General features: G+C 36.1%; 1 protein-coding gene across 1 annotated transcript in view; it reads left to right on the forward strand.

Annotated features, from left to right (window-relative positions):
* The window catches only part of ADAMTSL1 (ADAMTS-like 1), a 468,861-nt gene that overhangs the window by 112,583 nt on the left and 331,157 nt on the right, over positions 1-25,121 (forward strand). The window contains exon 2 of the mRNA XM_009328162.1: positions 5,731-5,850. Coding sequence (XP_009326437.1) covers positions 5,731-5,850 — 120 coding nt within the window. The remainder of the gene's footprint in view (positions 1-5,730; positions 5,851-25,121) is intronic.

The following is a 25,121-nucleotide window of genomic DNA, read 5'->3' on the forward strand; positions in this document are numbered from 1 at the left end:
TAATGGAGATGCTCATGTGACCACATAAGCATATTTGTCATTTGGCTGTGGGGTCACTGGGAACTTAACCTCGTCACCTGTGGCAGATTTATTAAAATAGCCCACAATTTCCTTTAATTTTGTTACGGTGGCCTAGAAATGAAACAAATCATCTTGTCTGTCCTCACAAAAATGAAAGAAAAAAAAGGTTTTTTGTTTTGTTCTGGTTGTTGTTTTGGCACAAAACCCATTTATTTGGACTGAATCCAAACAGAATTAAATTTTATAGAATGGAGGGGAGTTTTCATGGGGAGAACAGTCATCTTCACAGCCCTAGTTCAATCTGTGAGAATGCAATGGTAAGAAAGTAAGAAAAATCTAAGCTGAAGGTATTACTACCTCCGCCTAAAAGTCAGATTTTTTATTTTGGAGTCTACCTTATCTCTCAATTCACATTGGACATGGATTCTTCTAGAATTTGGTTTAAAGCAAGAGCTGACGTCATGACAGTAAAGGCTTCAAATTGTCAACCCTATTACAAATGTATTGACCCAGCCTCTCTGATTACCTGGGCCTGCATATTTCCCTGTGGGGACCTAGAAAATCTGTTTGGAAAATTTTGAACATTTCTGAAGGACCAGCGTATTAATGTGTAATACAGAAACATAGCATTTGGAGGGTGATGCCCTTAATTAAATAGGGTAGTATCTCCTTTTGCATGTATTCCTCTGAAAAACATAGTGTGCTCATACCCAAGGATTTCCTGGAAGGAAACATATAGAATAGATTTTAAGTTGTGCATACCTTTCTAGCTCTCCATGGAGGAATGAAAAGCATTCAGAATGATTAATAGTGGCAGAATCAGGCTGTAAAATCTCTGCGTATTTTCAGTTCTTACACGGACTTTGGTAGAGACTAACAGCTTTCAGAATTCAGATTTGGAGCCAGACTATAGTTGCTTCTAAATTTGGGACCTGGTATTGGGCTTGTACCCCTCTCTACCCATCCTAATTCCATTTTGGAGAATAAAGAAAAAGAAAATTTGGATCAAAACCATGGAAGATTAAAGGCAATGATAATAATTTTCTTATTTCAGAAGTCCCTATGAGATTTTGTTAAACAATTGCTTGAGGCACCAGTGGTACTAATCAAGTTCATTTGGCACCTAGCAGCTGCTTAGAATCACCTGTGAGTCTTCTAGGATGCCTTTCCTTCTTACATGATTGTGTCTTGCAGGGCTGAGGGATGCAGTAAAGCTCTTGTCACCCTTTGTCACAAACTATTAAAGTGTGGCACTCTTTCACTTGGAAGTGTGCAGGCAATAAAGTGGAATGTTCGTGTTAGCTTTTATTGAGAGTCATTCAGAGCTGAAATACATGCACAAATTGCTATGCTGTTTAGAATGGAGTTTAAACCAAAAAGGGTGTTGCACGATAACCAGGCTTGTTAAAAGCCTGCATTCCTCATCCCTCACTATAAACGTCATTGCTACCTTTCTGGTATTTAATACCTTAATTTCTGTGATATACTTCATGTTCTAATTTGTTTCTGTCATAAAATTTAAGAGATTAATGCTTAAGAATACTACTAATAAAGAAACTAATCCTTCTTATCATTGTCAAGACACTCTAGGCCTCTTGAAAAAAATAGTAAGCTTAAGGAACCTGATTTTTAAAATCATTTTTTCAGAAGAAACATTTTTAATAAACCAGTACATATTGGTTTGCCTCAAGTTTTGATGTTAGTAATAATTTTCTGGGTGCTTTAGGTTTTGAATATTCAAAATAAGAAAAACTTTGACTGAGCAACTGTCACCTTGAAACTAGTCCTGGGATGTGCCTAAATAGTTAATTATAAATATTTGAGGCCACATTTGCTATTTCTGCTTTGTGAGTGAGATACTTTGGAATCCCTCGGCCTCTGTGCTGAGAAAGGTGCTCTCGAAGGTACCATGATTATTTGCATCAGATTTGTGGCCTGTGTTGTTATTTCCGTGCCTCTTGAATTCAACAAAGTATCACTATTACATCTTGTTAACAAAGAATTAGCAGTAGTTTACTTTATTGCTGGTCACAGCAATTAATGAAGCTACTTCCACAGTGGGACAATACTCAAGTGCAAGAAAACAGACTCTGTTGGCTGGGATGCATCCTTCCACCCTCTGGTTTGTGTTAGGTCTTTTATTTTCTAATTCTGTATTTGTCTGCCTGACTCCTCAAAGATTTCTGCCCCACGGACTCACACCTCTGGATGTAATGGAACCACTAATTTTTTACACTGATCTAAGAGAGATAGGAACTGAGCTAAAACGAGAAAAACATTGCTTAGATATTTGCTGGAATTTTGTCTCACCTCAATTTCATAAAAGTCCTCTTTGTAATGTCAGTTGGGCATCTGAATACCCAGACAGCTTCCTCGTGCTGACAAACTTCGGTGCTATGCTGTTGATCTTCATGTATGCATTAGCAAAACCTCATTTCCAATGTTGTTTGCAGGTTCTTGAAAAGCCGCATATTGCTGCAGGTGATTGCTGATGCTAAGGGTCAAATTTCTGCCAGGCCATTCTTTCTTCGTATGGTTTGCTCACTGCTTAAGAAGGGTTCAGTTGCCGTATTTTTGGAGACTGTTTTCTAAGCTCATCTGATCATCAGCTGAAGGAACAGAGATGAGAGATGTGGTGGCTGTGTTACAATGATAATAAGTTTACTGAGAGATTGAAATGGTGATATATATGTAGCCAAGACTTTAAGGAAACTTGAAAAATGGAAAACAGTCTTTCCGGATGTTAATCCAATTTACTGACACTCATCTCAAACAACTTGATTCCAGCTCTCTCAGTAAGGATGGCCATACTCTACGAGGACTAAGTTTCATCAGCAGATGTATAAATTACAGTGAACCCAGGAGGAACTACTGCTCAAAGCAGAACAGTGTATGATTTAAATCAAGAGGAGAATAACATTTTTAGATGACTGCATGGTTTTCAGTTCTCTCCTTTTTTCAAGACTTTATCATTCAGATTTGCTGAGTAAAAAAAAAAAATAATTCATGCTTTCATGACTGCTTTTCTTGTTTTTTATTTCTCATCTTCTTCCTTCATCCTCAGTTTCCCAATGTCTTTTTTCAACTCTCTTGGTCTGTCTGTTCTTCCTGAATAGTACCTCTGGCATCTACTTCCCTCCCATGTAATTATCAGCAGTTAAATCATTAATATTGATATGGTAAATAGTTAAGTTTTAAAAGTTAGCAACACTTTATTGAGATTATTGATACTGCAAATGCATTCTTTATGAAGCCTTTATTTTAACTATTGATAACTTAGGAAGATAAAAGTACTTCAGTGGGTTTGGTTTCTTTTGAAAATGAGTTAGAAATTGTAATAACAGGAAACTGCTCTTGTAAGGAAAAGATTTTGCAGAATCTGGGTATATTTGTATAGGGGCAAAATAAGTGAAGTAGGAAGGTGAGGAAGTGCCTTTTTTACACTGTTTGTAATTTGACTTCTGAAGTTAGAAGCACAAGATTGTAAGAAAACCTAATCAATCATAATTTTATCATTACATTTGCTGACAAAAATTGCTTAAAATCACAAGTAGAGACTGTTACTTAAATGTAAAATAAAACTACAGATTTCCTTTCTTGAAATAACTTTTATTGTTGAACATTTTTTGCCACTCCTGGGATGAAACATTTTTATGAAATATGAGCTATTTCAGGGACATTTTTATTTGTAAGATAATGATTTGTCCATAATTTTTGTTTCAAAAAGAATATGTGTCAGTAGTAGCACTTCTTTTTCTTTTGGACACATGCGTGTTTCTTCCTCTGACGCCCCTGAGGATTCTTCATTGCCATGACTCAATAATATAAGAATAATATCAGTGGGTGTATCTCTCAATGTTATCCACAAGATGGGAAGCTAAGTATAATTTTAAAACACCACACTTGTAAAACTCTGTTCCTTTTATGGGAAGTGTTCTTTTTTTTTTAACTTAAAATTTACAGCAGAGGAGCTCAAAGCAACCAAAAGAATTAGGTGCTCTGTATTTTACTAATGGAGACCAGAAGCTTATGACAAAGAAAAAGTCTGCTATGTTAACTAGCATAAAGTTTGGATTCAGGGACTCTTACTTCTTCCCATTACCCACTTTACATTAAGATATTCCCATCCCCCACTTAAATTTTGTTAGCTCATCTCCTTCTAGTCACCCCATTATAGCTGCACTAGCTTTGCAGCAGCTCTGATCTCACTTCCCTGCTGGCAGGGAGGACTGCCTCCTCCCAAACAGCAATACCAAGTCACTTGTAGGGAGTGGCAAGGCAAATCTATATTTCATCCTCCCCCTGGACACTACATATCGTATTCATGGTACTCCCAGGCCCTTCTTTTTCTCTGAACTTCTCAGCTGGGATAAGCAGAACCAGGATAACTATGGCATCTGGCTATGCAGAAGGATGAATACAAGAAATAGTCATAATAAAAGCAGCAGAGCATGGACTTTCTTCTTAGTAAAATAAATTTAGTAATACAGCACTTGTCACTAATATCCACAGTCTATTTATAAGTCCTGTGCTTATCTTAAATACATGAGGAAATACCATACCTACCATTCCTGATTATAGTATTTTGTCCTTCAGATGGTGAAACAGAAAAAGATAACCAGAAACTCCAAACTCCGCAACTACCATGTATCTCACGTAGCTTTATAGGAAGATAAATCAGTATCTCATATAAATAAATTATTTATGATTGTTACACTTGCCTAATTCATACTAGAGTTGCAATCTCTGTTGTCAAATACTAAAGTATAAAATATTCTTACTTAGCCATTTTGATAAAACATACTATTCTCCTAAGTTGAGTCACCTTCAAAGTATGTTGTGAAGTGCTGAAAACTGAAAAATCTACTAGATTTCCAGTTGATAATATACGCCTTATTTCTGGTTGTTAACAAACTTTATGGATATTTCACCTGTAGTGGAATTCTTTATAGTCAGTCTAATGAAAAGCAACATATTACATTGATATGTAAAAAACCCTCCCTGATATTTCATCAGTTTCCAACATTTAAAATTTACTTTATAACCTAAAAAAAAAATAATTCTTTGGCTTGGATAACCAAAGAAAAAAAAGATATACTATAACAATGCTATAGTAGTACCTAGGTCATTTTGATAGGTATTGGTTAGATACTTACTGAAGAAACAACCTTTTTCTCAAGTAGCTTATATATCTTCCTAAACTTGAAAACAATAGGTGTAAAGTTAGTTTAAATGATTTTGAATGCATATCCATATTTAAGTTTGCTAGCCAAAGTACTTATATATGAATTTTTTCTGGCACTCAGAAGTTCTAAGCTCTAACTTCTTAGGATAGAGCAGTCAAAATGCTGGACAAACATGATCTGTTCCAAAAAGTAAAATGCACTCTAAATATTAATTCATTTCACAAAAGAGGTTTTAACTGTTAACTGCCTTATAGACCATAGCTGTAAGTAACAACATAGAAACTTATTTTACAACAGAATCTCATGTAAATGGCAGTTATTCATTAACTTACTGACTTTCGTTAAATGCATGTCTTTGTTTTCATCAACGGCAATGCTGACCAGTTAGAATGAGTTTAGTAATGGAAGGCAAAGGACTATTAATGGACATTTCAATCTTCCAGTCTGATTTATCTAGATATTATGATCGTGTCTATGGCAGAATTAGAATTTTGCTTTTCTTAATGTCATGTTTTTCTTCTAGGTTTGTGGAGACCAAAATCAAGGAGCAGTTTTCCTACGTGAATTTACATTGATTCGGAGAGAAAGTCTTCATGATGATTTCCTATCTGATTTGCTGAATAACCACAAAACAGAAGATCCGGTAGGAATCTTCTATTATTCTAAAATATTTTATGAGAAATGCTTGCAGAAATACAGATTTTTGTGATAGGTCTTTCATTCTGCTTCATCATTTATGAAAAGTTACAAAATTAGATTTGCTACATAAAAATGTCACCCTAAAAATATGAGAAATTCCATGTAAATAAAGACTTGTTCATAGGATGGGTGTCAAATGCATATAACGTTTCATTATTTTAAGGACAGACTTTTTCAAAAGAAGAACAGATTGGCCTTTTGCTTTCTAATGAAAATTTTTCTCATTCAGAATTTTGGCAGTCTAATTTGCTATCATAGTTTGATTTGCTCATGCAAAGGATGTTTATTTTTTATTAAATATGAATGAGTAAAGTTAAATTCACAGGTTATGTAAAAAATAAATAATGCTTTGAAATGAATAATTTTATAAAGTGCACCAAGGAATGTAACAAACAGGGAAAACAGTTCTATGAAAAATATATTTTCACTCTGTTCTATACATGCCTGGCAAGATATTTTTTTCAGGTCTGAAGGATTTCATGTCTGTCTAGCAGCTAATTCTCTGGTGTTTCTGAAGAAAAGAATGTGGACGTAAAGAACTTGGGAGTTATGCTTAATCATGCTTTAATATGAAATAAAGCAATCCAGCTGATTTTAAACTGCAGTAAATTTATAGGTCTGATATTTTCAAGGGCTGATATATTATGATGTCCAACACATTGTGGTTTAACAGAAGTGGTGGTGCATTAGCTTCTGATATTACCATGAGTTGGTGATGTATTTTAGGGATTAAAGTTCAAAATAAAGGCTCTATAGGATAGGAAAAGAAAAGGAAAGTGATTCTAGAATAATTAAGTGTTGGCACAGCCATGCTTACCACCTTTTTAATCAACTTTTTCTCATAGCCTCAGAGGGCAATGCCTGAAGTTACCTTTCTTAGTGCATGAGTGAATGTTAGCCAATTATCATTGATGGGAGCTGGTAGAGCTAGGACTTCGGAAGGATGGGGTGGATGTCTTTTGATAAGTCTTGTTGCTCAGGTCAAAGAATCCAGTTAACAAAAGGAGTGAAGGCATTAAACAATCCACTGTGTTTGTGCTAATCCATCTGATCTCAGACAAGTTATCCTTAGCGCTTTACAGCTGCTAAAAGAGATTTCAGATCAGGCAAAACCAACACTTTGTTCTACCACTGTGGGTAATTTTATGGCAGTTCATTATTGTATCGAGCAACTGCTTTACTGCTAGGACAATAAAGATTCATTGAACAGAGCGTGCCGGTCTTCCGCTATCCTATCCACTCATTGAGGAGGTATAGCTGAAATTGTTGTTCATTAAAACCATTTATTCTCTGTGGTCCAGAGAAGCAAGCAGCATTTTATTACCATTTTGTTGGTACCAGTGAACTGATTTGTTGTTTTTCTGAGTTATGCTGGTCTTATGCCCGTTTATAAGTGTATCGTGATGGTGTTCACACAAGCAGAAAGTACTCTGCAAAGTATTCATATATTTGACTTCAAGGTAGTGTTCTTGTTTTATTATTATTTCACAAGGATGGTGTGTTGTTCCTGTGATCTTCTTTCTGTGCAGCTATGTATGTATGAAAACAGCTACACTGAAAGAATATCCCACAGAAAATATGACTTTGCAGTCTTCATTTAGGTATGACTTAAGGAACTTTTATTCCAACCTAATCTCTTTGTAATACCATCTTCAACTACAGAAGCACATGCTGTTTTCTCTGCATGACTGATTCAAAAGGGAACAGGTAGGATGGAAGAGCTTGAAGTAACTTTTCTGTATTTTGCCTGAAATACTTTAAATGTATGTGTGGTCTCATGACTTGTTTACTGTGTGCTATGCAGACTTTATTTCAAAGACAAGCGTTAATTTCAACAAGGGCTTTTCTCTGGCACTTAATCTAAATTTCTGTTTCTTAAATATTAGTGAATTTGTTTTCCTAAATTTCTGTGACGTAGACAGGATATTGTTCCTATTTTATGGATGTAGACTCAAAGGCTCACAAACATTAACATCAAAAGCATCTACTTTTCTTGAGTGCTCTATCTGAGACACGAGGATCCATTTTTTTCAATTCACCTCACATGACATAGCAGTAAGTTCAGAGGGGAACTATTGACCTCAGATGCAATCATGAGCGCTCAGCATCTTTGTCTATCAAGCTGAATATAACAGGTAAGACATCTACAAGAGCAAAGAGTATGTGATTACTAACATATCAGCAAAAATGCTACAAGTGGCTTGGCTAGAGTGATACAAAAACTGTTGCAGAGGCAGAGATATGGAGAATAGTTTTCCAGAACAGAAAGCACAAGGTATATTTCAGGACCAATCTTTCTCAATTCATAGGACCAATCCTTTTTTCCTGTAATTTCCACTGTGATCATGGTGTATCTAATGAGAAAATTTACTGCAAAAATGTTTTTCTAACAAATGAGACACAGAGAAAACAGCCTCTTTTATCATACTTCCCCTATAAATCTTCCACTTTGGTTCTTTTTAGGAATTCTGTGACTAACATAGGATAGGCTTATATATTTGCAACTTTTCCAAATCAGTGTGTGCACAGAGCCTCCATGAAAGCGGTGCAGATAGTGTCTTAATTATCATTTATAAAAAACTTTAACTTTTGTATTTTTCCCTGATGATGACATGAGCTGGTTTGATGCTTTTTGGGAAAATTCAGGTTGGTGATCCAGACTTAGAAGTTACTGTCTGAAGAATGTGTCTTCACTCTTCAAAAAAAAGACCATGTATGACTATTTCTGTGGATATCTGAGAGCATCCAAAACGTTTGCTTCACTTCTGATGTTGAAAAATAGTATCCCCATAACTCCATAACCATTTGGGAGAAGAGATGGATTTCCAAAGGTGACAGAAAAGTCTGTTATGGTACAAACGAGAGAATGCCCACAGTCAGCGAGCAGATGTGTATAGCTTTCTGGGCCTATGCCTTAAAGCTGTTAGCAATGGTGCTATAATAATACCTTGCAATTCCCAGCCAAAGTTGGAGACATCAAAAGAGCTTTCGTTTTTTGTAACCAGTTACTACAGCAAATATGCTTAATAAGGAAATACTCACACAACCTGCTTGTGAGGCAGTTTTAAGCAATTGTTTGCAAGCTTGTGTGTTAAAAAGTATGTTAGCCCAAATATCTTAACTTGTGATAGTCAATGTCCAATGAAGAATACAAAACAATATGTCACCTTTTTTGCTGTACCATAGCGGATACCCTGTTTCTACAATCTGTAGGCTTTATCTTGGTCATTGAAATGTCTCACAGAGATGCTTTCCTTATCTTTCAATTATATTTCCATCCTTGCAAATAATGTGACTTATCCTCTTAATACTGTAGCCATTAGATCTTAGAGTTTCCATTTCAATATAAGCACTAAAACGCAAGTCTATTGGTGTAGCTCTACCATCATTAACTTCGGGGGGGGGGAATTACTAGAAGCTAGAGGAAGACATATTTTTATCATTTTCTGTCTTGTGCAAAGCCAGTAGCTGAGATTACACTAACGAAATTATTCAAAGGAAGCCACTGAGGTATGAAACTCTCAGTTCCTAAATTAGGTTGGTTTTCTTTCTTTTTCTGGAAAAAATATTGAAAATAATTTAAGAACTAGGGCAAAATAATTAAAATATAATGGAGCACATGGATGTTTGGTGGAAACAAAACTTAAAAATTTTTAAGTTTAAAAATCGTCCCAAAGATTATTATCCTACAATTTTCTGAAACTTCCTATTTCTGTGTTCCTGAAAGCCAGGGATAATACTATTTGGGATTCATGAATCCTGAGGCAACTCTATAAAAAATAACTGTTGTACTGAGAAATTATTTAAAAACTTAGACAAAAATCCAAAGTTTTCTGTGCTGAGGTCTAAGATAAAAAAAAATTATGAAGTAAGAATGAAAGCAAACCTTGTATAGAGTGAAGAAAATCTCAGATGGGTGTCTAAACTTTTTTTTTTCCTGGGTAACAGTTGATTCTGGTATTTACAGTGTATTGCTTATGCATTTCAGATGGAAGGGATAATTTTCAGAATTTAAATATCATGAACATATTATTGATGCTATTTTTTGAGCCATAAAAATTTTGAGCCATTTTTTTTTTCCTTTGTACTCTGAATTATTTGATGTGTAACAGTAGAGGATGCTCAGCCCATTGACTAAGGAATTTCCAAGCTTCTCAGCTAAAGATCATGTATTTCTAAACGGTTATAAAACAGCGCTGCAGAATCCAGCTTTGAGCTCCTTAGGGATGGGAAATCACCAGACTGCAGGAATTACAGGGCCTGCCCCATGCAACTGCTGACATGACAGATAAAGAAAAATGCTTTTAGGATAGGAGGGACTCTTTGACTAGCTATACCTTGTATTTGCTCTTGGTAGAGAACAGATCTCCCTGGTGCAAGTTAAGACAGTCCTATGTATGTTGCTGCCAACCCAATTATTTGAAAATCATGAGTCTGTCCTTGCAAAACCATGAGATTGACCTCAATATTTTGGGGTGTAAAGCAGAGCTGCCTGAATTTCTACTTGCACCCAGAGACCAGGAATTGTTTAAGAGTTCTCTGGAAAATAATGCCCTCAGAGAGATCCAAATTAAACTGGGGCTTTGTCTGGGGTGGTAAGGAAAGCAGCGGGAAACAGTTAGGGCACAGACTTCTCACAGGCCGCCTGTAGCAGCTGCATGGCATGGCAGAACATGGTTTGTGAAGCTTACTTTCATGCCATAGCCACTTGGTTTCTTTAGAACAACAGGATGCCCCTAGGCCGCAGGTTAAACATCATTGCTGTGGGAAAATCTCATCTCTTTAGAGATGAGAGCAGTCTTTTCAGTTTGTTCAGTGAAATGGAAACTTGACTGCAGATAGTGGGATTCTCTTCTTCCATATAACCTGGCTCAGCTGTTTCATCAGTTCAGAAAAATCACTTGGCTGCTGGCTGATAAATTGTGTTCTGATTTTACTGAGTAATATCATCCTTTGTGGTACTCTTCTCACAACTGATAATTGTCAAGTTCTTTAATATATCATAGTAATCTTTAAAAAAAATATTTTGTTAAACTTCTGTCTCATGATTCAGCCCACATTCATGACTGTTCCTTATCCACTTGCTGTTTTGAGCATAGACAATTTTCAGTGAAAATAATTTCCTGCCACAAACGTTTTGAAATGCTTTTCATTCTATGCTTTAGAAAATTGTTACTTATTTCCTCCAGACTAAGTTGTCTAAGTTGATCAAGGTTTTTATCTTAAATGTTCACCTGCTTTAAAAAGGGAAAGAAATATGTTTAGATATCTGTAGATCATCGAAAACAAAAAATAGGATGGACCGTTGGCATTTCCCACTTGCCTTAATTCTAAATGTCTACAAGCACTCACATACCAAAATATCTAATGCTTTCTTGTCCATTTTTCTGATTGCCTCTGAATGATATTATTTACATCTCTTTAAAAATAGAAGCATGACCATTGAATGTTTTGGATCCCCAACTGTTCCTATATTTTTCTTTTTCTGTTAGAAAGCCAATCGAGGCACTACTGCTCAAAAGAAAAAAAGATTACATTCCAAAGCTTTGAATCCAGGTCCCACAGCTGCCAAAACTGTCCCGTGACTGTATCTAGTGCTGGAGTTGACGCAGAAGGAAAGGAGGCTGTTTTTAGAAAGACTGAGTTATTAGCCTTGCCCACATTAGGAAAATGAAAAATTGAAACACAACTAAGCCATTGTTTGTGTAATGATATAGAACACTGTTTGGTCTACCACAGTACTTAAATAGAGTTAAATTTATTCATATCTGTTCCAGACACCTCTTCCCTACAACTGAAAATTTCCCTAGTTTCCATCAGATTAAGTAGCTTTTCTGTTTGCTTCACTGAAGTACTGGAAACTCTTTTTTCATTACACTGTTTCCATTCTATATAAGCTTAATTCAAATAACCAGTAGCTTATTTTGCACTAGTACAATATGGGGATGCTCTTTATGTGTGAAAGTCTTGCTTCTGTGCATTTTAATAAAGGTCTTTTGAAACTGTAAATTGCAGCTGTAGTGTAAATAGTTCATGAAGGAAATAGTTAAAAAGAGTTGTTACTCAAAATATGTATAATTCTAGCTTTTCAAAGCTTTTCAAAGCAAACACTCAACTTTCCTGTTTTATAAGGTCTTAATTCGTTAAAATGAGAAATTTCTCTTTTTTATACCATTGGCAAAATTTATATAATAATTTTTATGGAATTTATTAAATAAGGTACAATGGGTAAAGGGTAAGCATCAAGTAGATGAAAAAATAATATAAAAGGTCTCTAGCAAGAAGATAGGATACTGACCTGAGGTATTCCAAACTTCCTTCTCTGCCTGAGGTCATGAATTTCACCTCGAATTGTTCTATAGAAGGTAAAGCATGAGTGAAAAGAGCTATAATCTTTTAACAACTAGTGATCATAAAATTACTAGCTCATTTAAACATTTTGGAGGAAAATGTTCCTTTTTGTTGGACTTAGATTACATCCTTGAATAAAATACTTTTTTCTACTGCTAGGCAAATGTTTGCTGATTTTCTATTTTATAAATATTAACTGATCATGCTAGTAAAAAATGTGGTTGCATAGCTTTAGCTGCTTGCAAGTTTGCCGTTCCTTATACCTTCATATTTCTGTGTTAGGCTGGTATATCTTTGAAGGTCTGTTAGTTTTCTTTCTTTGTATGTATATATATAAAATACATATATGCCATATATAGCTAATTGCAGATATAGGTACAAACACATACCCCTTTATAATGTGCATATGTCTATCTAGATGCTATGTTTGCAACATGAATCTCAGAAGTCTGAAGTAATGCAGACATTTTAGCAAATGCTCACTACTAAGTTGTCCGACACAAACTAGAGGAACAAGTCACAGCTTCTTCTTTCAGTTTTGCTTGTCCGGTAGTTATAAAGACACTTCTGAACTATGACCTGTGATGCTTTAGGACTACAGGTTTTTCAAGAATGCTTCTCTTGCTTACCAGTTGTACAGAGCTTTCTTAGCTGCACTGAATATAGACATAGAGACTTTGGGATCAACACTGCCTTTTACAGTTAATAGGGATTCTGTCTGCAGTCCTCCACTCTTGGTCAATGCCCCTCAGCATCCCTGCAAATGAAAGGGGGATTATTTTTTTCCATTCCCTGTTCACATGGGCCCAGGCTGCCTCCTGAGGATGAGGGCTGTAGAATCCAGCCTAGGGAGCTTTGACTATCTAAGGGAGAGGTAGCACATCAGAGAGATTAGAGAATATTAGAAATGCTTAAGCTTTTCCCTTTTTGGGTCACACTAAGTTATGCCAGGGCATTATTCCTAGAAAAATTATATTACTGAAAAATCACTGGCAGGGTTCAGAGTCTAAATTTAGTTTTCTGACCTAAAAGAAAGTCTGAATGCCTGCATATTTCCTAGCTGTCATGTGTGCCATCATATCATGGCCTGGTTTTTTGGGTTGCCTCTGGTCTAGGACACTGATGAAGGGTTTTGGAAACTCCTGCTCCTGAACTGTGTTAAGTAGGACACTGCCAATTTCAGTATCAGCAAAAAGCACTGGTGGATGAGTATATAGTTTACACCAACGATCAGAAGGCTTGGGTTCTAACATCTTCACTGTCAGTGCCAGAAAGCCTGTTTTCCTTTCCCTAGGTCTCTTTCCTTTCCTTTTCTTTTTTTTTAAGGATGTTAATGTGATCCTCATCTCATGGTTGCCATAAAGCTTACACTGATGGTATACAAGAGCATAAACTTTTAGAAGTGACTTTGTACAAGCATACCTATAGACAAAACTCATATGATTCCATGTTCAGATAAAGAAATCAGCAAGTGAGTTTGTAGACCTGGCTAAAGCCTGTACATGGTCAGAATCAAGTGGTTGCTTGGAGAACAGTTTTGTAGCATTTACTCTTCTCCTAATATCTAGATTTGGAATGGTAATTACTTGAAAAGCTATGAATGGATGAGCACAGAATCAGAATAAATCCTAAATTGCTCATCCTCAATTGCAGTACCATTAAGCACAATGTGGTTTCAATAATCAGTTGCTACATACTGAATTGTTAAATCATGATGAATGTGTTTAATCTGTTGGCATTTTTAATTAACATTCCATAATTGTCTTATTAAATCCTTATTTGAAGATTACATTCAAGTCAGCCTCAGTTTTATTCTTGTATGCTTTCCATGGCTTCTCTTCCTTACTTGTAGCTTTCAGACTAGTAGTGTAGGCCTGTATCCAAATATCTTGGCGGTACTCCATTATGCCTTTTAACAAGATGTTTGTCAGTCTGATCATACCAGATTTTTTTGCAGACTTTTGGGAAAGCAAGTAGCAAAAGATTATTGGTAGAGTCTAATCAGCGGGTTTATCAGAAAAATTCTGCTACAAGGTATAGGACATATAATACCTAGCCTTGAAATGACAATCCACTGTAATAATAACATCCACTGTAATACTTTTTCTGCTACACAGAGACTGTTGTTGGAGTGTGCTTTCAAAATAAATGTATTCAATTTTTGCATCATCTTGTACAACCTTTTATGCCTACAATGTCTTATCCAAAAAGCATTAGTTACTTATCATTCTACAGAGAGATTACTATTTGAACAGGAAGCTTATTTCTGTTCGATGTAGGTTTTTGCTCTCTGTCATTCTTACCTGGTCTCCGTCAGTAGCAGCTGTATTTGTTCTTCCCTCTTCCTCAGGTGCAATAGTGTGGGCACTGGAACAATCTTCTTTTTTGAATATGAATGTACTATGGTAGGTATTTATTATCACTCCTATTTGTGATGAAGATAGGAATGAATCTGCATTAGGACCAGAAGATAGTGAGGTTTGAACAAGAAGGAAGGGTGGGGTATCATCCATCCAGGAATCCAGGAATTCATTTTTCAGTATAATACTCACCCCTAAGAAAGTTCTTTTTATGCAGAGGTGAGTTTTCCCTATGCTGTAATGGATCATAGAAATAAATCTGTTCACCACTCCCTGTGCACTGCATTCAGTTTTCAGACACTCTATACCTTACCCATCGTGCAGCTTCTGGACTAAGACCTGGACCAAGAATTTTACTGAGAATTTATGGGGAGCAAAAGATGGATTTAATGTGGTCTAAGTACTCAGAGCCAGTTCCTTCACTTGCCACTGAAAATTCTAGACACAATCTTCTACATGATGAGAATTTTTACTTCTTTCCCATGCTGTGGAAAAAAATTCTGTTGCATTTTTGTGTTGCAAGAAAGGTATGATGTGACTTTTATTCCTGCATGCATTGCAGAGCAGTTGTGTTATCTTCATCAGAGAGAATTTTTTTTTGCCTTCAGTTCTCTATGAGTTATACCAGAATTGTGATAAAATAGGTTGTAGAAAGATTTTTCACCTTTTTACATTAATCTTGATGAAGCACTCTAGCTTTCATATATGAATATAAAACAATCAAATAGATTATTTTTTAAATATTTTAAGAAATGTGCCTAAGAACCTGCAAGGTATAGTGGATACTCTGTGTCTATTTAGAAACTACAGTGGTTGGTGTATAGTGAAGTTGGATCCACAGAGTTTGAAATATGTGTGTATGAATTTTTATCTCTTTGGTTTTAACCTACAGAAAAGAAAATACAGCAGTGATTTATTCCAGAAGCAGCTCTATGAGCTTTTTATTTCTCCCTTCCCCTCCCACCCACCCCCCCCCAAAAAAAATCAGCCTATTCTACCTCTTTGGCTTAAGCTGGTGGATTTGTTGGAAGCCTGATATCCGAAATAGAACTTAGGTACAGTATTGTCAGTAATATTGAGTGAATTTTTAATGATTAATTCAAAACCACTTGCTTTTTGTGGTTTCAAAATCTAACAAGATGAATTAGTGGTCTGCTTTGATGAAATTGTTTGAAAAGGAACAATGAAGGGAGGGAGCAAGAAAAATTGTGAAGAGAAAATACTGTATATTGGGTAGGTATTTGTTCCGTCCTCTTGTTTCTGAACTAGTCTGCTAAGCTTAGTGCACAGCATAGGCTTTTTTGAACTTCAGGAAACAGAGCTGCATTTTAATTTAAATTGCTGCTTTCACAAAAATTATTAATTTACAGTATAGGAATATGTCTTCGTTGACTTATGAAGACATTTACTTCTTTTTTTCCAAAAAACTGTTTTAATTGTGTTAACAAATGTGCTTGCTTGGTGTTGTATGTAACCAAATCCACATTTCAACATACTGCTGGAAATTCCCACTATTATCATATGCAGCCATTTAGTTTTCTTCAGTGTCTCTCTGTGCTTAAATGTCCATGAGAAACTACGCAAAATAATGTTAGCAAAATTATTTTGTATGATATCCTTTGTGTCAGCCTTGGCATACAGAATGGAAGAAAAATCACTTTAGCAAGCTCCGCTGACTTTGCACAATTTATAGCAGAGGGAAAACTGTGTGGTTAAATCCTTATAGACCATTTCATGAGTGTAAAATTAACTTTATGGTAGTTCATAGTTGCTCAATTTGCATTCACTTGGTGTGTAGATATGAAAAATGATATCTTAGGAATTGACTTCATGTTCAGGTCTCTTTGGTAGCATCTTCTGGGTCTTAATTTTCTACGTTTTTCTCAGTCTGTGATGATATATGGGCACTAGGAGATTAGGTAGTCATGGGAAATAATAAAAAGAGATAGGAGATTGAGAAGGTATAGGGAACAGGCAATGTTTTTTGTAACAGGAGATAATAAACAAGGCATGAATTGACTGAACTGATGAACTAATGAATGGAAAGGCATTAAGGATTGAGTGGAAAGAGGCAGTGAGTCTGATACTACAAAGAAAACAGGTGAGCGTGTGAGGATTTGGGGCAGATGCTTGCAGACAAATTCTGCTGCATGAGGAAAGTGGACAAGTACCTCAGGAAAGATACAGAGGGGCAAGATCACTCTAATTCGAGGTGCTATAAACCAACCCAAAGCAAGCCTAATTACTGTTTGTTCTCAACAAGAATCACAGACCCATGTACTTGCACAGGCTGACAGGGACCTGGGGAGGTCTCCAGTCCCAGCCGGGCCCAGAGCAGGCTTAGCCAGGGGGTCAAACCAGGCTGCTCAGGGCTTCACACAGTCAGGGCATGAAACTCCGCAGGCAGGAGACATCCCAACTTCCCTGGGCCCCGGCTCCACCACTGGGCTGTCCTCCTGGGGAACAGGGTTCTCCATATCTCCAGCTTGAGCCTCTCCTGTTTCAGCTTGTGCCGCTGCCTCTTGCCGTCCCTCCATGCACTGTTGTGAAGAGCCCAGCTGCATCTCTCTCCTTCATCCCCTCCCGTCAGTGCCGTGGATGCTGTTGGGTGCCCCTGAAGCCATCTCTTCTCCCAGCTGAACCAGCCCTGGTCCCACAGACTCTCCTCGCAGGGCAAGGGCTCCAGCCCCACTACCTTGGTGGCTTCCTCTCATCTCCAGCCAGTTTGTTGATGTCTTTCCTGCACGCAGGGTAATATTCCTGATGTAGTCTGATGAACACAGTGTAGAGGGGACAATCCCTTCCCTGGCTCTTGGGGCTGTCTTGTGCTCACATCCCCAGGCAACGCTGTCCCTCGTTGCTGCCCAGGTACATGGGTGGCCCCTGCTCAGCTCACTGCCCGCCAGGCCATCCCCCGGAGCTGCTCCCTGGCCCCGCTGGCCCCAGCCTGCACCCTGCAGGGTTCTGCCTTCCTGGGGAAGATGTTCTGGTTGGCAAATTTCTGTCAAGGTCCCCCTGGATGGCAGCCATGCCCTTAAGAATATATGCTGTTCAAGCAAAATAATTTTGGAATGTAAATAACAGTGTCCAAGATAGTCACGTGAACATATTTTTGCTGTGCACAGAAGGTCCCATAGGAACAGGTATGAAAGTGTAGGCAGGAATAACAGATAATTAATTGTCTAGTTACAAATTGCTTAAAATCACAAGATTGCATCATGAATTTAGTTAGTCTCAAAGGCTGTCATTCTGTGTTCATCAGCAGCTACAAACTGAAGACTTCAGGATATTAGTATTTTAGGAGGGTTGCAATATAAACAAAAGGAATCACTGGAGGTGGTTCCATACTAACTTACTGGTAGAAATGCTAACACCTATTGCATGCAGAAATGACAAATACATATAAAGAACAGACTCCAGAATCAGGGAGCAAATGGTTTAGATAAAGAGATATTTTATCATGAATATGCATAAGCCCAGGAAACATTACAGTATCATCAACACTAAATATGTGTCTTGTTATATTAATGGATCATTAAAAGAACAGCTAATTAAAAAATGTGACCCTCCCCTGCATTGCTGTTTTCTCTACAGAAACTGGACTTTCTTTTTCATTTCTGTTTCTTTGTTTAGGCCCCAATGGTGATGTTACTTGTGGTTTTTTGTTTCCTTTTTTACTTGGATTTGCTTTAAAATTTGTTGTGAAAAATAAGGCTAAGATTTCTGGTTTTACTTCTGGTATTGAGGTCTTTGTCTGATGGTAAATGGTAGATATAAATAAGCACATTTATATTTGTTGATTTTAAGTATCTCTGTACAGACATAAATTTATATAGCAGTAAATATGTTTATACTGCTAGACACAAATTTAATATAAAAATAAATATTATAATTATCTATCCATAATCTGTGTTTTCAAATACATTTTAAGTGTACTTAGCTTTCAGCTACAGAAGAGAGAATAATATGGAGTTAGAACGTACTAGTGGCTTAGTGAAGCAAATTCCAAATTAAAAAAAAGTTCCAAAAGCACATGTCTATTATATTAAGCAATGGATAGGTGTCCTGGAACTTACCATTTTGGATTCTATAGTATCCCAATTATTAAAAAAAAAAAAAAAGTTTTTTTTAAAACTTGGATTAAGATCTGCAATGGAAAATGACCTCATATATCAGTAAAGATTAGCCACCTGTAATATTTTTTGCCCTCATTAACCAACTAAAAATGAGAAGATTACCATTAGCAATAATATTTATGGGCAATCTTTTGTTTCTTTTTGTTGTAATTTTTATAGATGTAGTTAAGCAGCTTGTGGATCTTTGATATTATTTTAGCTGAAAGATATTGCTTATGATAACAAGAAGTGCTTCTGATACTGTCCTCATTTAGGCCTACAGTAAAATACATTGCCCATTGGCTGCTAAAGGTTACAGACCACCATCAGGCTGACATCATTCCAGTTAAAGATATATGTCTGAGGAAGAGGAATTTGTCCTTGACTTTTACTTGAGTTCTGCAGAAAATGAAAGCTATCTTAGTTTCTTGTGAAATTCTGTATAAATGTATGGTTATGAACATATTGTTCCTAATCATTACATGAATAATAATACTGAAGTATTATGAATATAGATAGAAATTATCCCCTCTTGATTTTTTTATATTGATATTAGTTAGAAACAGGTTGAAATAAATAAACAGTGAAGAAAAACAAGCATTTTATTATTATTTACCTCTCTAGCAATCATTTCTTCTTCCTTATTTTACCCCAATTCTTAAGTCCTTCTTAAAAATTTCAAATTATTTTATCCTTTTTTTTCCTCTGGATATGCCTGGACTCTCTTTGTCTGCTATTGCTTCTTTTTCCCTTCTTAAGAGATTGTCCAGTTCTGTGGGATATAAATAAAGTGGGATCTGTGTTAACCAAGTCTTGCCAGTTTCCACATCTGTTTTTTTCAACCATTTCTGTGTTAAATTTTACTTCCTAAATGCCGATCCTACAGTTCATCTCTGAAAACTCTGTATAGGACCCAAGTGAAGTTAAGGACTTTTGAATATAATCTTCTGTGAGGCTTTTGCACACCAAAAGCTTGCCTTTAACTTCCTTTTGAGCAAACTATCTTCAAATTTAGTGCATGAAGATAACAAGGGGGAAAGACAAAAAGAAATATATGAATGGAATATACCCCCTGTGGCAGGAAACATCATCCTGTAATTCAGTTTATAAACCTCTGAGGACTCATCAAAATTCTATTTAAGTTGTTTGCTCTGCTGCTTTTAGTGCAAGGTTATTCCAAGACCTCATTGCTTTCATAGTTAGAAATGTTATTTCCAACTTTGCTTATGTTGTGTTTTACATTTATCTTACAAAAGAAATCTGATAAAACTACCCTGCCAGACTTTTTTTTGTCTATTTTTTAAACTTCTTGATGTTGCAGGATGGATGAATAGCTTTCTGCCTTCTGACTTGAGTGGCTTAAACTACTGCCTTCTTCCTTACATGGTTGCTTTCCTTTTCATGTCATGAGCCCTGTTTCCAGTTTTAACTTTGTCCTCATATTCTATATCACCTTTCTTTATAGGAGAAAAAAATCTTTACGTGATTTCCCAGCTGTATATATAGACATTCTCTCACCCCAATTCCCTCCTCACTGCAGAAATTTCCTTTTTTTTTTTTACCTTGTCTATTTCACTGTATTTATTCACAATACTATATTTATTAGCTATAGGCTAATAAAGAACCTATTCAAATTTTCTTTACAAAGCCTAATGGGAAGGGCACACATCTATTTTTTAATGAGATTATTTTCTATGACAAGTTCTATAATTTCTCTACCTAAATTACCAGATTTAAAATAGCACTTCCTCTTACAGGTTTAGTGACTCATTGGTCAAGAACTCTCTGAGCTGCTGCATCCAGAAATCTCAGTATCCTGTTGTTAGTAACTATCCATGTTTGGAAAGATATCTTCCTATAGTGACATGATTCCTATTAATATCAGTTCCTCCAGTAACATTGCAGAACTCCATATCCAAAACCAATCCCTGATTTGTCCCTACCTGAGAACATTTGGTCTGTGCTAATGTCTTTTTTAAGACACTGTGTCCCTTCTTATTCTTTTACAGGTTATCGTGACCAAGTGATGTTATGGGTAAACAATTTTAATCAATTTGAACAAATTTTAGCAAAAGGAAGTGTTTCAGGATAAGATTTGTAGATGACAGTGACCTGAAAGTGGGAGAAGGCAGTTAGATATCATTGTTATATTGTGAATACACCTTTGCTTTTGTTCTTGTCTTTGCAGCATGTATAATACTTTTCAGCAGCTATACTCTAGTTATAGTTGCAGGTCCCCAGGATGGGAACCTCCAATTTTAGAGATTCCTCCACCCTTAAAAGTCTGTTTTTTTGTACATCAGAAATTATATCCTGTCTATTGTGCTGCCTGGGATCCTTGCTCAAGTGCATGTTTCCTCCTTCCACATCCAGGCCACACTCTTATGTGATCGTGTGACTTCTGGTCCCACCCGTATGGGTACACTTCTATTCCTTGTTATTCCTTGTCCATTATTGTGTTGCCATTTGCCTATTTCCTTTATCCTCCTCTGTATCACAGTCAGGTGAGGAACATGTGTGTCAAATACCCCACGTCATCATAAAGCTTAACCCTAGATCTTATGGCTGATTTGCCTTGTGATGAGGACCAAAATAGCATGATCAACACTATATATCAGCCCAGCACACAGATTCTGTATTTACAGTAGAAATTCTTGGCTTAATGGAAAGAGCAGAAATCAGAAAGCAGAAAAAATTCCTGAAGACTTATTTCAACCTCTAAAGTCATCTTGCAAACATGAGATTATGTTGATCCAGTTCTGAGTAACTATGGTTGTTTTTCCACATGTGTCATCTTTAGGATAAACAATGCAATAAAATCAACCTGGTTCATGTTGTTCACAGTGTTTATTACAATAATTTGTCAGATGATTTTATAAAGAAGAGAGTGAACAGCACAACATTCATGATTGAAATACCAATTCAAGTGCATAATTTCTTGAAAAATAACACCTATGTATTGCCATCTGCAATGTTCAATAGGCTTTTTCAGAAAATACGAAATATGTCACAAGACTAAAAAGTACAGTTTCTCTTGTCTAAAAGACATTGTCTTTACAACTTTATCAACAGTATATGCATTTTTCCTAATAAGTAGTGTTATACATAAAATGATGGAAGATATTTAACATTAAAGATTTAATGGAAAAGCAAGTTTGGGGGTTTCAGAACCATGCTTGAAAAAAGTTTTAGAGTAATCTTTAAAAGAAAAGAAAATGATAATTTTTTCAGAGTTTCAAAACTATAAAATGACAAGTCCATTTAACATCAGGTATCTTTTTAAAAGATTATATGACACTGGTTTTGTTTTCAACTGTAATTTTATTATCTTCATTGGGTTTTTTTGTTTGTTTCATATAAAAAACTATGCACTGGTGAATACAGTCTGTGCAAAGAAGTTTGACTCCCAGATACTGGATTTACTGTCTGCTGGTTGCTGTCGCATATTCAGGAAGGGCTACGAGTGAAAATCTCACTGCAGAAATCTTTTTCCCTTTCCTCCTCTCTTGAGAAATGCAATGTCATAACTGTGAAATGATATATGGTGTGAATTGCCCTCTGAGCTGCAGAGGAGCTGAGTGCTTTAAAGACATATAACTGGATAATAATGGAGATTAATGAAGATAGATGCAGTAAGAAAGACTGCTGTTAATAGAAGTATTTTAAAAATGTGCCATCAAACTGAGAAATGAATAGTCTTAATGTTAAAAAGAAAAAAAAATAGAAAAGAAAAAATCGAGCAATGCTGAGAAGCAGCTACCTTAAGGAATGATTTTTTTTAAAGCACTAGTGATCAAGAAACTGGATATTGGACAGGGAGATGCTACATTAGATTATCTTATCAATCCCACTTCCACAGCAGGAAATTAAATTCTTTAGTGCTTTATGCAGCATACTGTCAAATATTTTACCCAGCCTAGTTTTAAATGGCTTAAGCAATGAATATGGGAAATTCCTTGATATTTTTCTGGCTGATTTATGTGGAACTTAAGCAGAAATGATGAAATTCCAAAAGGTGGTCAATGCCCTGAAGGAATACCTGGATAAGGAGCAATGAATACTGTGTAAATGTGCCTGATGATTAGGCTGGTAATAAATGAGTGTGAACATACTAATGCATGAAATCACACCCTTCAGTAATGAATTTAAAAGCCAGCAGAGAATGTTATTACATTTGCAACCTGCAGCTCAGAAGGCAGGCCAGATAAAGGAGTCTTGATGGAACTTGAATCCTTAGTCTTGGGGAACACACACATGCTTGTGCGATTGTGTCCTCGGCCTGTAGAAATAAGAATCACTCCCTCAATGTGCTTTTGTGAAGAAACTGCAAAATGAGAACTTCACAGATCCACCTGTTTTTATGGACTGGAATAATTGCAGGATAAGTGAAGAAAAAGGTGGCAAGTATTCTATGTATCCAATATATGACCTTGTATGGAAAGACCACACCAAAAATGTTAGCAGCTCTTTTCTTTGTGCCCTATCTTATTCTCTGTGAAAAGAACAAGAGCAATCTCTCCCATGGTAACTCCTCACTAGTAGTGAATTTTCCATTTTCAGAGCCTGAGAGAACAGTGATTCCAGTGGAGCCAGCTGGCGAGATTAACTCTAGCACAAATATATTGGCCATGTAGCTATACTGTGGCCCTTCATTTAGGAACAGATTTTCCAGAAGAATTGCTTGAAGATAACAGGAATGGCTCTAACTGGCTTGAGATCTAGAGGTTCCTTTAATTTAGCAGACCAAAGTAGAGTGTCCCAGAACTTTCACATTCTGCATCACCTATAAATTTGTAATTCTTGAAAAAGACCATTTACATGTGCACAGAAATTATCTGCTTAACTCTTGTAAAATAACACAGTGTCATAAAAGTGTCATAACACTTTTTTTGTTGGAATGGGACTATGACATTATCTGCAGCAAAGGTATTCTACATATTTATCTTATTCAGATTTAAACTTTTTTTTCCCTCTACAATGAAGATACCCAGATACCTTTTTTTCTCCTGCATTTGCCCTTGCAGTCTTCTTTTTGTGTGAGTACTCTTAGACGGGCTGATTTATGTTTTACTTGTACAGGACATTCAAGACTAGCTTGTATGAAATGTCTTAAATATTTTTTTTGCCCCCAGATGCATGATAAATGGAAGAGAAAGTAATTAAAAGTATATACAGTTGGGTCTTACCCAGAAGTATCATAATATACCAAGGCTGAGCCTAGCTACCAGGTTTCATCCCAAATAGCTCACTGCTGTTTCACCTAGAGTACTGGATGCTCATTGAACCTTTTTCTCCTGCCATCTCAGTTCTTTTCTCAAGAAACACTTTTTTTCATTTTTTTTGGATCATGGCATTGGTAAATCCCTTTTGCAACCTCTGGATGACATCTAGAAATAGCATCTTCCCCATAAGCATCTTAATCACCATTCTTCAACTTTTAATTATTTCTCCATAGTTGTTTTGACTATTATTTTTCCATCTGTTCTTCAAAAACAATTCCATTTGATTTAGCTTGTGATGTAATCAGCTGGAATCTACACAGTAAACACAGGTAGTTTGAGTATTATCCTTGTTCTCTAAAGACGCAATACACCAAATTTCTCATTAGCAAAATTACATTGGATTGTGGCCTCTGTTGGTGTCATTGTCTGTAGAAGTAAATTTTCATTCCTTAAGTTTTGTGTGTGTGAATAAAAATACAGTCATGAAATACTTGGTTTACTTATAGGTAGTAAAAGATGATATTATGAACCATTCAAGGATTTCTGCTTTGCAGCATTTGCAAGATATCTGATTCTAAATGGATGTCATAAACCAATTACATGAACTATTCTTGCAAGGTGTCTCTTACAGTTGAATTTAACAATGATATAAGAAAAAAAGGAATCCTGCATCTGGCTGAAATGAAATAAGAGCTTGGGTTGAGTGTAGAAAGTATTTCACATTTTTTTGAGGGATAAAATAATGTCTCTTCCAGGAATATTGCCCCCATTTTTGATTTATCCTGTTTGTGTCCTTTACATATTAAACATGCTAGGCCAAATTTGTTCCTAATACAGCTCTGCTAACATCAGCTGAATTTACAGCAGTAGTTTAATGTGTTATTTCTTACAACTTTACTGAATTTAGTAAGTCTAAATTTTATGTGGTTATTTTGCTGTGTATTTATATGCAACAACTATCTCCCTCCTCCAGCATTACCTTTCTTTCATTTCAGAAAAGAACCCTTAACAAAGGAAAATTTCCTGTGAATCCACCCAAATGTGTCTTTTTTCTGGAACATCCCATTTCTCCCTGTTTTAGCAGATCAGTTATCAGCTGACTCACCAAACCAAACACCACCAAACATGACTCTTAAAATCCAAACTGGCAAGATTGGTCTTTATGTG

Source organism: Pygoscelis adeliae, unplaced genomic scaffold, assembly GCF_000699105.1.
Source record: "Pygoscelis adeliae isolate BGI_AS28 unplaced genomic scaffold, ASM69910v1 Scaffold45, whole genome shotgun sequence".
In the NCBI taxonomy this organism is placed as follows: Eukaryota; Metazoa; Chordata; class Aves; order Sphenisciformes; family Spheniscidae; genus Pygoscelis; species Pygoscelis adeliae.